The sequence below is a fragment of the Canis aureus genome, chromosome 17 (genome assembly GCF_053574225.1).
Source record: "Canis aureus isolate CA01 chromosome 17, VMU_Caureus_v.1.0, whole genome shotgun sequence".
Taxonomy (NCBI): Eukaryota; Metazoa; Chordata; class Mammalia; order Carnivora; family Canidae; genus Canis; species Canis aureus.
In genome coordinates, this window is record NC_135627.1 from 52,605,500 (window position 1) to 52,622,913 (window position 17,414).

Below are 17,414 nucleotides of genomic sequence, written 5' to 3' on the forward strand. Positions count from 1 at the left end.
CTGCTACTTAGGCCGTAATCGTGGTTTTCTACGCCCTCTCCCGAGCTCCTTACTCTTGGTCTCACTACATTCAGAAAAGAAGTAGGCATTGTAAAGGTATATTTTCTTCCCATGTGTAATTAGAAATAATGTATAAAGTAAACCTTCGCATCATGTGAATAAAACAGGTTTCTTTAAAATGTACTTGTGTGCTTCATCCACAAAGGATTACTTTTTAATTGGAAATGTGAACTTCTCAGGTTTTCCACTACATAGTGCCAAGTGTGATCACCATTAAAGGTGGTGACTGCCAAATCTCTCCATTTTAAGTACATTTTTCCTTTTGTAACTAATAAGTAATCTATAAGACAAGGTGAATATCCCGGTCTTCAAAAATTCATTCACTCAGTGTTTCCTTTTACTATTATACTTGACCCCTGAATAACATGTTTGAACTGGATAGGTCCTCTTACATGCAGATTTTTTTCAATATAATACAGTACTACTGTAAATGTGTTTTCTTTATAATATTCTTAATAACATTTCCTTTTTTCTACGTTGCTTTATTGTAAGAATACAGTATATAACGCAGATAATATACAAAATACATTAAATGACTGTTACTGTAAGGCTTCCAGTCAACAATAGGCTATTACTAGTTAAATTTTGGGGAAGCCAAGATTTATATGCAAATTTTTGATTGCTCAAGGGTCAGCACCCCTGATCTACTCACTGTTCAAGGGCCAAATGTATATTCTTTTAAAGTAATTAAATGTGCTCCCGAGGAAGCTTTCAATTTAGAGAGCTATGAAAATTCCTTCCTTGCCCCACCCCAGATTCTGGGTCACATTTCCCAGAGGTAAGCTCTATTAACTGATTCTTGTGTATCCTTCTGGAAATTTCCAATATATACACAAACATTTATATATTTCTCTTTGTCTTTTTACCACAAATAGGATCAGATTACATATGCTGTCTTGCAACATCACTTACATGCTTTCTCCTAGATTTCTTTCCTATTACTACATACAGATTCATCTTATTCTTTTTAATGGCTCTAGAGAATTCTACTCACCATTATTATTTAACTAGTTTAACTAGTTTCCTAAATATTCTTTTTATTTATTTATTTATTTATTTATTTATTTATTTATTTATTTATTTTGGAGAGGGAGAGACAAAGATGAGGTGAGAGGAAGAGGCAAAGGGAAAGAGTACCTTAGTCAGACTCTGTGCCCACTGCAGAGACCTACTTGGGGCCCAATCTCACAACCCTGAGATCATGACATGAGCCGAACTTGAGAGTCAGATGCTTAACCAACTGAGCCAGCCCGAAATTGAGAGTCAGATGCTTAACCAACTGAGTCCCTCCTAAATATACATTATTATAGTTTTCATTTATAGTTTTATATGATATCAAACAATGCTATGATAAACACCGTTGCATATGTAACTTTGCATGCTTTATACAAATAACATTTGGAAGAAAAATTGCCAGAAACATAACCACTGGGTCCAAATATATTTAATTTTTTCTCTTTTGATCAATATTGCCAAATTTTCTTTCAAAATTGCATCAACAGCAATGCTGCTTCCTCATAACTTTTTTCCTCATCAACAATGGACATTAGCAGATTTTTAACCTTTGCTAATATGAGAGGTAAAAGAAAAACAATAGCTCATTAACGTTTTCAGTTTTATTTTTATAAATGAAAAGGTTAATAAGCATCTTGTCATGAATTTATTAGACATTTGAAATCTTTCTCCTATGAGTTACTTATTTAAAATCTCTGTCTTTTTTTCTACTAGGTACTCCTAATGAAGAACAATAGTTAATATTTTAAGCTATTTGTTTGAAGAAATATTCAACAAGCTTCATTATAATATTAATAAAATATTATCTTATTTGGTAATCTGCACCTAAAAACCTCCCTCCCTGCCCCCCCCCCCCCCCGTAAAAAGTTGTAGTTCCTGGAAGTATATATTTAATTTCACTATGTTTAACACACCTTTTTACCTACTTGACTTTTAGATCAAAAATACTTTTATAAATGTGCTAGAGAATTTCCTTTTAAAAGCTCCTCATCTCCTCTTCAAAAATTCAAATTTTATTTGCAAGTACTAGGAAGCAATTAAAAATTCAGAAATCACCATATTGATCTTTAGGTAACATTTTAGAACCACTCATTTCATCTACAGTTTTTTATTTAGTGCTAAACCAAGAAGGCATTTCCAAGAACAGGAAAACCAAAAATCTAAATTAAATCTATCTAAAGAAAGCACAGTACGTTATCTTTCACTATCACACAGGCTATATCTTTGTACTTTAAAAATCAATTTTGCATAGACCTGGACTAAACAGTCATGTGTTGGAGTGTGATAAGAACTTGCCTGATCAATGTAAAAAGCCGTCCCTGCTCGGATCTCTCGACGCTGTTTGAGATCGCTTTCAGTGGTGTCCCTTGACAGGGCAATGTATTCGACTTCCCGTTTGGTCAGCTCCTGCAGAGCAGAGGGTGAAATTGTTCCAAAATTTTAAATCAAATTCCCAACATGTGCTTTGGAGCCACTTATTCAACAATGCCACTGCCCTAGAGAAAAGCATCTTAAATGTTATTCTGAATTAAAACCTTCTGAGTCTTAGCTTTGAGAAAAATGCAAAACATTGAGCATTCATCAAAACATGCATGTACCTCTCTTCAGAGCTCTACTTTTGCTGCACCCAATAGTTTACTACTTAATAATGATTTACTTTTTAAGCAATAATAATCATAATCAGATCTTATCTTATTATCTTCTATACAATTCTTTTCAAATACCATGAGTGATGGCTTGCCGACTTGCTTTTTTTCACAAATGAGAGCCATTTCAGTAAGTAATGTTCACCTTTTTTTAAAAGGGCATCTAAATTAATGTAGTCCACTTACCAAGGTTTTCCAACCTTACATAATACACTGGGTTCACACTTTACCAAGTGTGAAAATAAGGTAAATATCAATAGTGAGATTAACAGAAGAGGGAAAGAAAACAAACATAGCTATTCAAGAAGGACAAAGATGAAAGGATGAAGGGGAGGAGGAGAGGGAAAAAGAATTCTTTCACAAAAAACAAACACTTTTGGTTTAAAGAGGAAACCATCCAGAATTCACTTCTTTTAGAATAATTTATTCATCCCTAATGTCATTTTGCCATACATGTGACAATCATGCACAAAAAGTTTTTAACATTATCCTTCATTTTACAACACTGAATTAAAAACAACAATGCTCTCCAATTGAATAAGGCATACAACATGTTGTTATTAAACAGGAAGAACAAATTAATTTACTGAAGTATAAAGAAAAAAATTGAATGAGCATGCCATTCATGGTAGAAGAGGATATTTCCACACAACAGAATGTTTTTTTCTCTGCCTCATCTCCATGTGATACTGATAAAAATAGGTTATTGTTGTCATTTTGTTCTTAGAAAATATGCTTGTTCCCATGCACCCATAAATTTAAGTATGTATGGAAAAAAGAAAGCATTTTAAACAGAGAAAGCATACGTCACAGTGGTGAAGATACGGTAATATCAAACAATATTTTTCTTTTTTTTTTAAGATTTTATTTATTTATTCATGAGAGACACAGAGAGAGAGAGAGAGAGAGAGAGAGAGAGGCAGAGACACAGGCAGAGGGAGAAGCAGGCTCCATGCAGGGAGCCCGAGGTGGGACTCGAACCCGGGACTCCAGGATCAGGCCCTGGGCTGAAGGCGGCGCTAAACCGCTGAGCCACCCAGAGATCCCCCAAACAATATTTTTCTAAAGAAGAATGAACTGCCTGTGAAAGCACACTTGGACTAAAGCAGCAACTTCTCTGGTTAGTGGACACCCCCTTCTTGCTTCTGGAACACATCACTGGTGCCATAATATCTGTTTCACTGACTAGGTGAATGTGACTACTGAAAAACGCTGTCAAAACTGGTTGACAAGGTCATAGATACCTCTTGTTAAATTGTACCATGGTAACAACCCAAACTGCCACACCAAGAATATCATCCTCTGTCTTGACAGTTTCCTGGGTTTCTTCCTCGGGCCAGACAAACACCAAAGTCTCCCCAGCTGCTACTTCCCAGTAAAGGTCTGAGCAAGTTCACACACAGTACCAGGAGCAGCAGATGGAGGAAGCAGCAGTGGTCTGTTGAATCTTTTTGAGCTATCTATAAAACTCCCTCTGTGTGAATTAAATATAAAATAAACACAGCTATCAAATTATTTCTACTTAATTTCTCACTGGTTCAGTGGGCTTACCCCCAAATCTCTGTCTGTAAAGACTTCAACTCCTCTGGATATTACTAGGCATAGGATCTTATATCTAATGGCAACAGACCCACTGCAGAGTTTGTAGGGCAGCTTAGGCTATTAAGTTTTCCTATGTGTGTTTTCACATCTTAAAGCTGCCTCAGCTCTGTTTCATAATTTAAAGTGTATATTTTTAAAGATACAAGTTTCACACTCACAGACTTATACTGCATTTCTGAATCAACAAGACTCCCATAATCTCCTAGCCTTTCTCATTCCACATTCCTAACAAGCTTCAGGATCTTGCCAGAAACAAAATCAAAGTGAGATATCCTGATCTTTGATATGGACCAGGTAGAGCGATTCTCAGTAGCTGACTTGGTATTACTAAACAAGACACTTTTACCTTGTTTGTTAATAAAATGAAGATAATACTGTGATGTTCTATTATGCCTCACAAACTGGTTATAGGAACAAACAAAAGATATGAAAGGTATGGGTTCGAAGGAGTTAAGTTCTGATTTGTCCAATGTATTTTTATCGCCCTCACCCTACATGATTTTGGAAGTACCAAAATAAATTTACCACTGAAATAAAACAGTACACGAAGCATATTTCAGTAGCACAGAAATCAATTCTTTAATATCAAGTAACACAAGGAAGTTTAAAGCAAAGTTCTTCTCTTCATCCTACAAAGTATCTTCAGACAGAACAACTTCAGCTGATAGCATTCTTCTGCCCATCAATAGAACAATGCCTATTAATGCTGGCAAAGTAGGGGGAAAAAAGTCTTGTACAATTTTTTTTTCGTGTTGAAAATTTAATATTTCAATTCACCTCACAATCATACTCAGAGAACTACAAACATTTAAGAGGATAACAGGTCAAAAAGAGGTTTGAAGTCCATCATATAGTAGCTGGATAAAGCTTGAGTGAGCTATTTAATAAACTTGTTTTTTCATCTATTTAAAGGGAAAAAAGCATGTAACACATAGAGATATTTTACAAACCACAGGCTCCCTTTAAGGATCATATAACATCAAAAAGTCAAGAAAATTTGTTTGGCTTTTTAAAATGTGGATTTGAGATAAAAGAATAGTCCCTGAGTAATACAAAACTCAGTTTTCTTTTGTAATCTCAGAGTTTATGATCCTATCTGCCACTCATTGCCTGAATTTATATTTCTTTTTTTTTTAAGATTTTATTTATTTATGAGAGACAGAGAGAGAGGCAGAGACACATGTGAGGGAGAAACAGGCTCCATGCAGGGAGTCTGATGAAGGACTTGATCCCCAGACCCAGGGATCACGCTCTGAGCCAAAGGCAGACAGACACTGAGCCATCTAGGCATCCCAATTTATATTTCTCTTTTTTACCAGAGGTTGAGAACTTTTTAGTTACAGTAAAAATATCCTACTGCTATGAAAGATAAATGTACATTTCCTTCCCAGATAACTTATTCCAAACTCTTTATTCAACAAATCATCTTTCAACATGAGAATTTTTTTCAAGTAATGAGTAATCCCGATATTTTTGTAAATTCTTAGTTTATTTTAGAATATCACTAATCCAAATTAAGATCCTTAGGAATCCATAAAAATTGATTGCTCACCAGGTACTGCATAGCAATAGACCGTCGAAGAGGCCCAGGAGGTCCTATTAGAAAGACATCTTGCCCTAAAAGATCCTTCTGCATCATCCATTTTAGATGCTGAATTACAGATTGAACCACAGAGTCTGAAACTTCAAGGGGGAAAGAAAGATAAAATGAAATGCAAATCAGACTACTACTTATAAATCTCCAAGCAATAAATGCATATAGTCTATTATATTTTAAAAAGCATATTTATCTATCTGTATACACATACACATTCATTGATATATACACCTGGTGAATTCTCACACTGCTCACACACAATAAAACCATTGTTATTAAGGTTAAAACAGGACAAAGTTTATGATCTCACGAAGAATCATATAATCCCACATTTAAAAGCTTGTAAGAACATTTGAATGATCACCTATAATGTCACCAAAGAAATAAAAGTGATTTTCAAGGGTGATATAAGGAACTAGAATCAATACCACAATTTTATAGCCCAATACTTTTGTTCTAAAAAGGGGACATGATCAAATCATCCCAGACAAGTCATGGTTATCATATTTTTTTTAAGATTTTATTTATTCATGAGAGACAGAGAGGGGGGGAGAGAGAGAGAGAGAGAGAGAGCGCATCAGAGGGAGAAGCAGGCTCCATGCAGGGAGCCTGATGTGGGACTCAATCCCGGGTCTCCAGGATCAGGCCCTGAGCTGAAGGCGGTGCTAAACTGCTGAGCCACCCGGGCTGCCCTGGTTATCATATTCTTTAAAAATTTAAGAACACTATATTATAACTTTAAGTTGGCAATAGGTTGTGAGGGCTCACAGTAGAAGACGACTTCATTCCAATGCCCATCTAAGTCTACTGTTAAACCACCCATCAATCTGCTCATTTTCTGCCTAAGCATTCTGTAAATGTTTGAAGTAATACAATTAACTTGTGCTTGCTCATTTGTAAATCACCAGCGGCCCAGGAAGTGCATTCCTAGGTACATAAGAAAAACTCTTTTCCTTATACCTCAGGAGACATATGGAATACTCACAGAATGTTATTCAAAACCGAATATAACAAAGAAATATAAAACAATCATTTTTTTAAAAATTAAAATACAACTGGAGACTGGAAATGGATGAAATGCACATAAAAGAATATTACAAAAATATAACAAAAATGGAATGAACTACCACTACTTCCAATAATATGTTTAAGGTTTTTTTAAAAAAATATATTTATTTATTTACTTGAGAAAAAGAGAGTGAGGGGGAAAGAGAGGGAAAGGGAGAGAGACAGAGAGAGAGAGAGAGTGCACCTGCGCACATAAGCTGGGGAAGGGGCAGAGGAAGAGGAAGTAGCAGACTCCCTACTGAGCAGGGAGCCTAGTGTGGGGGCTTGATCCCATGACCTGAGATCATGACTCTAGTGGAAAGCAGACGCTTAACTGACTGAGCCACCCAGGCACCCCAACATATTTAACTCTTAAAAGGTATAGTAATATTAAAAAACAAAAAAGGTGTAGTATTCAGTGAAAAAACTAAGTCACAGAATAAATCTCATATGATACTACTTTGATAATGCTCAATACACTAGCAAATTAAACTTATTAGAAGTAACTATATGTATAATAAAATAATGCTTGAGAAGCAAAAAAGCAAGAGAATGATAAATTGAGGATAATGGATACTTGGGCAGGGAATTAGATTCTCATGGAGATCTTCAATGGTGTTTGGTAATATTCTAGTTCCTAGATTGAATGTGGGTTACAGTGTTTCCTTTACTATTGTGTTGCATTTTACACATAAATACATACATATATACATATACATATACATATATGTATATCCTAAAAGTCCTTTATATGTGTTGAATATATACCATATTTTTTATACTTTGTTTAATCCCCCAGTGAGGTCATGAAAGAATTCAAAGATTAAACTAAGAACACTTACCAAGGCTAAAGCTGTGCTTACCCCACCAACCCCAACAGCACAACCTTACAAGTATAGTCTACTCCCCTACCCACAAAGCTAATGATTAATCATTGGAAAAAATAAAGATGAATTTCTGATTTTCTTATTCATGGTGAGATGACCAAGAACAAGGTTTGGGGCAGCAGGGCTGGTTTGTCATGTCACTGGGATCACATTAAAACATTCTATAATTTCCCCAAACCAAGTGCCCCTATGTCTGAACATCAGGAGACTCATCATCTAAGTGGAAGTGCTTGGCTTCTCTCCTGTCCTCTATGAATCCTCAACAACATGCACAAGGGAGCATATTACCCACAAGGAGGCAAAAACTGATCCTTGGAAGAGGGGCTGAAAAAAATTCTTAGGGACACCTGGGTGGCTCAGTGGTTAAGTGCCTGCCTTTGGCCCAGAGCATGATCCTGGAGCCCCAGAATCGAGTCCCACATCGGGCTCCCTGCATGGAGCCTGCTTCTCCCTCTGCCTGTGTCTCTGCCTCTGTCTCTCATGAATAAATAAATATATTTTTTAAAAATCTTAGATGTTACAATGGTCTGTTGTCCACTAAAGGCATATCGTATGTAAGATATATAGTTTATCTGTGGTATTGACATTTCATGAGATTGGAGAAAGACAACTGGGGGGTAAATATCCTCAGAAGAGCAAAAACGAAAAACAGATTGACAAACACTGCTCTAAGACCTAGACCATTTAGAATCTACCGAGGCGCTTCACGATGCTATGGAAGCAATTCACCTGAGATTGGAGATTCAACTTAATTTATAAATATTAATTGTCCACTTAAACTATTTTCTTTCCTACTTTAGGCTTAATTCCATCTTTGTGATATATAGTCTACTTTTTCTTATTTCAAGATGAGTCATTCTGTTTGCTGTTTAAGAAAATAATTAAGAAGCTCTAACTTTTCTATTATAAAATTACACAATGTTCCCTATCCTACAGATCTACTAACTCTTCTTATGCCAATATCAAATACATAATTAAAAACATAAACACTTTAGGGATTTTTTTATGTTTTTACAAATCCCAGCTTTGGCCACAGGCCCTGTCTACACTGTCCTTACAGTTTGGTTTCAACCCTTTGTATTCAGCTTTGGCAATGTGCCTGACCTTCCATTACCTGGACTTGACTATTTAAGATATGACATCTCCAAAGTTATAGAAGGTAAAGCCAAGTTGGTTTCTTCAGCTTCCTCCCACTGTTTATTATTTATAACTATCTGTAACTATTCATAATCACAGTCTCTATTTAGTTCCATTCTATTTTGAATGCCTTGACCTTGGAACTATATACATTTTCAAAACGTTTTTAAAGTTGAATGCAGCAGTTTCTAATCAAATGTGAGGTTTGTCCCTCACAAGTTGTCAGTGTCAATAAAGTGCTGAGGTTTAGGAATATTTTTTTTTTTTTTAGCACACTCGTAAAGAATCAATTATACCTATAATTACGGAGCAGTTTGTATACCATGTACTTTCTTAAGTACAAGAGAAAGGCATGGAGTTATTTAAAGTAGGAATCCTGGTAACTGAGTTTAATTTTGTGTATGCTCAGGAGTACCTCACTCAACACGATCCTCATGTTGAGATCCACTGGCCTAAGGCACATCTGACAATTCTCAGCAATCCTTTCCTCTACTCTTGCCACTCAACCATGGTTCTCAACTAGTGGCAAAACTGCCACCACTGTATGCCTGCCAGAAGGCATTTGGAAATGTCTGGGGGTAATTTTAGTTGTTGCAAAGCTTTCGAGGATGAGGGATAATCTGGAACACTATTGACATTTAATGATACTAAATACAATGTCCAAGACAATTCCATATGCGCAATACGTCAATGGCACTCTTGTTAAGAAATACAGTGCCTGGGTTTGTTTTTTTTTCCCCAAGGTTTCTGTTGCTTGCGTACCACTAATGAGTTTATTTCTAATTAGTCACAATTAAGCCCTGAGGAAGAGCTCCTCTTAGTTTCCTCTAGCTTCTGAAAAATGAAATTGTCAGGGAGGCAAGTCAATAGTGAAAAAGTTTGGATTGAGCTGCTAGGTACCAAGAGATCTAAGGCTCTCATCACATTTCAGTTCTATGTAAGTTTCTTTCGTACAGCTGGCCTTGTAGTCTATACTCTACCTCCAGTAAGACTTCTCTTTTCCCTTACTTTTTCCTTCCCCAATAGACAGGGATAATAATAATAATAATAATAATAATAATAATAATAATAGAAGAAGAAGACGACGACAACAACGACGAAGACGACAGGGATAATAATAGCCATAATTTATTGCATCCTTTTCATGTACCAGGTGAAAATACAAATGATTTTTCATACAGGATCTCTTTTGGAACTCACAACCACCCTGGGAGATAGCAGACTATACTGTGTCAGGATACAGAATCAGGCCAAACTGTTCAAATCCCAACTCTGCTGTTTACTAGCTTTGTAAACATCAGTTATTTCAACACTCTGTGCTCAGTTTCTCCAGCTGTATAACAGATATAACAAATGTACTTATTTATAAGGCTATAATGAAGATTAAATCAGGCACTTAGAACAGTGTGTGGTAATAGTGCCATATAAGCATTCTTTAAATATTCATTACCTACCTTTCACGAATAAGAAAATCAAAGTTCTTGAGGTGCTATCATTTACCCACAGTTCCTAAGCATATAAACCAGGACCTAGACCTAAGCTTTTGAGTTCAAAGTCTGCACTTTAGCCATTATGTCCTATTGCCCCTCCAAAATCTTTTTAACAGGCACTATCTTCAGATCCAAGACTTTCCCTACAAGTGTGAGCCTCATGGGGCTACATCAAATTTAACGGACTTGCTTTTCTGGACATTAATTCTATTTCTTGGCTTTTGAGGAGGACAATGATATCATGCTTTACTTCTTTTATTGAAATTTCCAATTCATTTTGTTGTTTACATTATGAGAGGACTTGTTTTTCTTAAAAAAAAAAAAAAGAAAAGAAAGAGAGAGAAAGAGGGAACTCTCATTTTTTATTCATATTTTAGCATATTTTGTCAAAGAAAATATTTAATTTGTCAAAAAATTGTATTACACTACTGAAAGAAAGCATCATGTACTGCTGTGTGGTGTGTCTGTGGTGTATTTTACATTAATGCTTAAAACTAGCTGTATTTTTAGGATGGCCTCAAAAAACCATGAGTCATACTTAAAAGCATTCCAGAAATAGAAACAAGATGTAAGACTGTACATTACGAACATCTGCAAAACAAACTGCCAAACTGCCATGCATAACCTAATATAAACACAGCCCTGTGCTCAAGAGAAAACCCTGACTTCAATGTTTTTAGGCACAAAATGCTACCTTCCAGGAGTCCACATAATGATAAACTGATGTCAAAATAATACCAGAGAGCTTGATCCTATATTCTAACATTTCCTTCCCTATGTAAAAATAAAACATCTGGTTCATGTTGGCTACATTCCATATTCAATCCCTAGCCATTACTTTTTTCAAAAAAAAAAATATGTACTATTTTTGCCCAGGCATATTCAAGGGCTTTAAAATAAGTCTATTAAAGGAATCCAGATTATAATTTTCTCCCTCCCCAGATTTAAATTTGTCATACATGTAAAGATTAAAATTAAATTTTCAGAAAATTATGCATAGTTCTAATTTCATTATAATAAGTCCTTTAAAACTAGTGATGTTTTCTAAGCATCTCAAGGAGCAACATATTATAATGGAGGGGGAAAAAAAGTCTTTGAAGCCAAACAAACCTAGTTGTGATTTCTCATCCTGTCCTTTATCAGTGTCCTTGGACAAGAATTCTGAATCTTCTGGGCTTAAGTTTTCTTATTTTCAAAAGAGTAGTACTAATAACACTTATCATATATGACTATTATGAGGATTACAGGTAAAGCACCATGTCAAACCCCTCAGCCAGTGAGAACCACCAAAGGAAAGTTATTAAAGCCTTATCCTCACCTGCAAAATCCTCAACCTGATGTGCATCCTAGACAGCAGGCTGCACAGTGTGGATTTGGTGGTAATGAATGGGCTTCTGGATTTATACTCAAATAACCTTCTGGACCTAGAGCCCACCCTGAAGAAATAAAGGAGAAAGGAACCCAATATTTACCACACCCCTAACTAGTAGAGCTTATGTTAGGTATTCTTCATGGCATTTTATTTTACACACCACAGTTATCCTACAAAATAGTATAGAAAGAATTTGAACCCAAGCCTGCCACACACCCCTGCATTCATTCCTACCACATCATGAGAGATTTCAAAAGAATCACATCTAATCTTACTGCAAGTATACTTTCATTTACTAAATAATCACCTATCACTCTACTTGGATAAAATGGACGTCAAAGTAAAAACATACAGTATGTTTAGAACTGAAATCCTCATTATTTACCATAGGCTAACTTAACTAAGAAATTAAATCATTCACATAACTACATTTGTTAAGGAGCTACTATATAGGCTTAGCACCAAGAACACAAAAACGAATATTAATAAGGTCCTCTAAATGTGTCAAAGGAAAACAATGTATATATATATAAAGCCTCAGTTTACATAAACCCATTCATCTATAATGTAGACTGATGAGTCTGATCCAATATAGCTATAATCAAAAAAATTTTTTAGATTTTATTTATTTATTCATCAGAGAACGAGAGAGACAGAGACATAGGCAGAGGGAGAAAGAGGCTCCCTGATGTGGAACTCGATCCTGGAACTCCAGGATCATGCCCCAAGCCAAAAGCAGATGCTCAACCGCTGAGCCACCCAGGAGTCCCACTATAATCAAAATTAAATGAGAAGTACATGGGATCCCGGGGTGGCTCGGCGGTTTGGCGTCTGCCTTTGGCCCGGGGTGCGATCCTGGAGTCCTGGGATTGAGTACCGCATCGGGCTCCCGGCATGGAGCCTGCTTCTCCTTCCTCCTGTGTCTCTGCCTCTCTCTCTGTCTATCACTTTAACTAATAAACAAACAAACAAATAAATAAATAAGAAGTACAATATTGGCCAGCACAGTACTCAGCATAGAAAGGGCATACAATTTTTGTTAAAACAGGAAAAACACACCAAAATTCATTAAATAAATGGAAGCATATTCTTGTGCAATGGTTGTCAAGCTGTTTTTTTTGTGTAAAGATATCAGAATAAGACTATATATATATACATATATATGCATGTTTTTCTTGTATTTGCATACAGAAATACAGAAAAGATACCCCTGAAACTAATAATATGGCAATATTATTTCATAATATTTGGCATATATATTATGCCAATAATATGGCATAATATTTCATAATAGTATGAATGGCAACAGAGGTGAAACTAAGATTTCTCAATGTGCACTTTTTTATATTGTTTTGGTTTCTGAACCACATAAATGTATTATTTCTGGGCAGCCCGGGTGGCTCAGCGGTTTAGCGCCGCCTTCAGCCCAGGGCCTGATCCTGGAGACCCAGGATTGAGTCCCACGTCGGGCTCCCTGCATGGGGCCTGCTTCTCCCTCTGCCTGTGTCTCTGCCTCTGTCTCTGCCTCTCTCTCTCTGTGTCTGTCATGAATAAATAAATACTTTAAAAAATGTATTATTTCTACAAAAAAATAATGTTACCTTTTTTAAGTCAAGTTTTAGAAAATATTTGAGATAGGAAAATTTCTGTAATATAATGCATTATGAAAATGATCACAAAATTGTACATATAGAACATTTTCCTAAATAATGTATGTAAATAGTCATTCATAAAAACACTGTGTAGATTTATTTATAAGATTTGACTCACACGAAGTATGTTTTCTGACCAAAATTAAATTGGAAATTAATGATAAAAGTATCTTTGGAAAATCTCCAAATATTTAGAAACTAAATAGCACACTTGTGAATAACACATCAGGTCAAAGAAGAAAAAAGGGAAATTGCCAACCACATGGAACAAAGAAAGTGAAAACACAATGTATCAAAATTTATGGCATGCCAGGAAAGCAGTATTTAAGGAAAATTTTATAGCACTAAATGCTTATATGGAGAAGAAGGAAGGATTTCAAGTTAATCACCTCAGCTTCTACCTTAAGATACCAGAAAAAGAGCAAGTTAAACCCAAAGAAATGCAATTTATACTGATCAGAGCTTAAATCAATGAAATAGAAAATAAAATAATTTTTTTAAAAATCAACGAAACCAAAGGCTCATTCTTTGAGAATATCAATAAAATTGACAAATCAGGAAAGACAGAAGAAACAAATTAACAAAATCAGGAATATGAGATGGGGGTTGACATGAGTACAGATATTTCCAATACTGAAAGGAGAATCAGTGAATATTATGAAAAGTTTTATGCCAATACATTCTACAACTTAGATGAAATGGACAAATTCCTTGAAAAACAAATTCCTTAAAAAAGTCAGCTCTTCTTGGGGTACCTGGGTGATTGAGTTGGTTAAGCATCCAACTCTTGGTTTCAGCTTAGGTCACAATCTTGTATTCATGGGATCCAGCCCTGTGTCTAGCTGGGCACTGAGCATGGAGCCTGCTTGAGATTCTCTGTCTCTCCTCTCCCTTGGTCCCTCCTCTCCCCCCACCCACTGTCGCAAGCACATGCTTGCCACTCTCTCTCTCTCTCTTAAAAAGAAAAAAAAAAAGGCAGCTGTTTTTCAGCTAATACAAGAAAAGTTAACTTCAATAGCTATATCGAACAAAGAAATTGAATTAGTTAAAAATCTTCCCATAAAGAAAACCCCAGGCCAAGATAGCCCCAAGGTGAAGTCTACAAAACATTTAAGGAAAAAAGCCAATTTTATACAAACTCATTCAGAAAACTAGAAAGGGGGAAACACTTCCCAATTCATTCTATGAGACCAGCATTGCCTGAATACCAAAATCTGACAAAGACATCACAAGGAAATTGTTATGGACTGAATGCATGCCTCCAAAATTCATATGTTGCGATTCTAACTCCCAACATGAGTATTAAGGGTACTTCTATGTTGAAATTAAAAAACAATACCACTTATAATAACATCAAAAAATATGAAATAGTTGAATGATGACTGACAAAATGTATACAAGACCTGTACGTTGAAAACAACAAAAGGGTGCCTGCACAGGTCAGTCATTTAAAGGCCAAGGTCATGATCTCAGGGTCCTGGGATCAAGCCCTATGCCAGGTTCCATGCTAGGCAAGGAGTCTGCTTAAGATTACCTCCTTCCTTCTTCCTGCCCCTTCCTGCCTGCCATGCCCTTCTATCTCAAAGAGGAAAAACAAAAAGCAAAACAAAACAAAACCATTACTGAGAGAAATTAAAGATGTAAATAAATGAGGAGATATACCTTGTTTATGGATTGAAAAGCTCAAAATTATTAAGATATCAAGTATCCCCAACATGATGTACAGATTCAATGCAATTCCAATCAAAATCTCAGCAGGCTTTTTGTGGAAACTGACAAGCTGATCCTAAAATCAGATAGATGCAAAGGACCTAGAAGCCAAAACATCTTTGTAGAAGAGCAAAGATGGAAGACTAATGTTACCTGACTCAAGACTTATTGCAATACTATAATAATCAAGATAGTGAGACTTTGGTGTCAAGGCAGGGATCAATGGAACAGTCTAGAAATAGACTTAAATTATATATGAACAACTGATTTCTGGCAAAGGTACAAAGGCAATTCAGTGGAGAAAGGATAGTCTTTTCAGTAAATGGTTCTGAAATAATTAGATAACCACATGTAAAAACAAACTTTGACTCATACCTTATATAAAATGATCTTTGACCCACATCATGTATAAAAATTATTTTAACACGGATAATCTAACTAAATGTAAATTGTGTATACAACTGTGAAGACATCTAGGGAAAAAAATGTGACCTCTGGTTAGACAAAAATTTCCTAGGTATGATACCAAAACCACAATCCATAAAAGTAAAAACTGATAAATTAGATCTCACTAAAATTTAAGACGTCCGCCCTTCAAAAGACACAATTAAATAACTTAAAAGACAAGTCAGGGATCCCTGGGTGGCACAGCGGTTTGGCGCCTGCCTTTGGCCCAGGGCGCGATCCTGGAGACCACGGATCGAATCCCACGTCAGGCTCCCGGTGCATGGAGCCTGCTTCTCCCTCTGCCTATGTCTCTGCCTCTCTCTCTCTCTCTCTCTATGTGACTATCATAAATAAATAAAATTTAAAAAAAAAAAGATTTAAAAAAAAAAAAAAGACAAGTCACCAACCAAAAGAAAATATTTGCAAGTCTTATATCTGATAAATTTCTTATATCCAGAGCATATGAAAAACTCTCAAAACAACACAAACAACCCAATTAAAAAAACAAAGTGGGCAAAAGGTTTGAACAGATACTTCCAAAAAATATACAGATGGCAAATAAGCACATAAATAAATGCTCAACCTCACTAGTCACTAGGAAATGGAAATTAAAATTACTATAATATACCACTACATACTGATTAGAATAGCTGAAATTAAAAAGACTAGCCATACCAAGACCTGGCAAGAATGTAGAGGAACTAGAACTCTTATACATTGCTGGTAGAAATGGAAAATGACACAACTACTTTGGAAAACAGAATGGCAGTTTCCTGAAAAGTTAAATATCTACTATGTGATATAGCCATTCCACTCCTAGGTATTTACATACACGAGAAAAAAGAAAGTTTTATGTCCATATAAAGATATACATGAATGTTCGGAGCAGCTGTACTTCAAGAGCCTCAAAATAGTAACAGTGATGTCCATCAACAGATGAATGAATGAACAAACTGTAATTACTCAGCAATAAAAAGTAATGAACTATTAAGACATGCAACATGAAAGAACCTCAAAATAATTATGCTAAGTGATAGAAATCAGACAAAAACAGAGTATATATTATATGATTCCATTTATATAAAATTCTAGAAAATCCAAATATATCTACAAAGCAGATCAATGATTCCCAGAAAATGGAAGAGCCAGGGGGCATTTTAAAGGGGTACCAGTACACTTTGGGGGGTGATGAATTTATTTGATCAATATTTTAACTACGGTGATGTTTCATGGTTACATACATATATCAAAACTTATGAAACTGAAAAATAACCAACTTATTAAACTGTACATTGAAATATGAAATTTAGGGATTCCCTGGGTGGCGCAGCAGTTTAGCGCCTGCCTTTGGCCCAGGGCGCGATCCTGGAGACCTGGGATCGAATCCCACATTGGGCTCCCGGTGCATGGAGCCTGCTTCTCCCTCTGCCTATGTGTCTCTGCCTCTCTCTCTCTCTCTGTGACTATCATAAATTAAAAAAAAAAAAAAAGAAAGAAAGAAAGAAATATGAAATTTATTGTATCTGTAAATTATACTTAGTAACATTTTTAAAAGATTAAAATATCACATTAAAATGTTAACAGAGTTTATAATTAGAGTTATAAATGATTTCAGTTTTATTCTTTTGCTTTTCAGTATTTCAGTATCCAAATTTTTTTCTATTAGTTGCATTTGATTTTTATAATAGGAACAAAAATGTGTGTATTTCTTTAGAAATACCACATTGCAAAGTAATAATAGCCATACTGGAAG

The 17,414-nt window shown here is 35.6% G+C and overlaps 1 protein-coding gene and 1 long non-coding RNA gene across 3 annotated transcripts in view; one reads left to right on the forward strand and one right to left on the reverse strand.

The window, feature by feature from the left end:
* VWA8 (von Willebrand factor A domain containing 8) overlaps nucleotides 1–17,414 on the reverse strand; it is a 353,299-nt gene that overhangs the window by 306,764 nt on the left and 29,121 nt on the right. The window contains exons 3-4 of one of the 2 annotated variants that reach the window (XM_077855526.1): nucleotides 5,875–6,005; nucleotides 2,371–2,481 (exon numbers count right to left, since the gene is read on the reverse strand). In XM_077855526.1, coding sequence (XP_077711652.1) covers nucleotides 2,371–2,481; nucleotides 5,875–6,005 — 242 coding nt within the window. The remainder of the gene's footprint in view (nucleotides 1–2,370; nucleotides 2,482–5,874; nucleotides 6,006–17,414) is intronic. The other variant, XM_077855527.1, reaches the window with a different exon arrangement.
* Nucleotides 1–17,414, forward strand: part of LOC144287998 (uncharacterized) — a 236,382-nt gene that overhangs the window by 201,121 nt on the left and 17,847 nt on the right. The gene's annotated exons all lie outside the window — the stretch shown is intronic.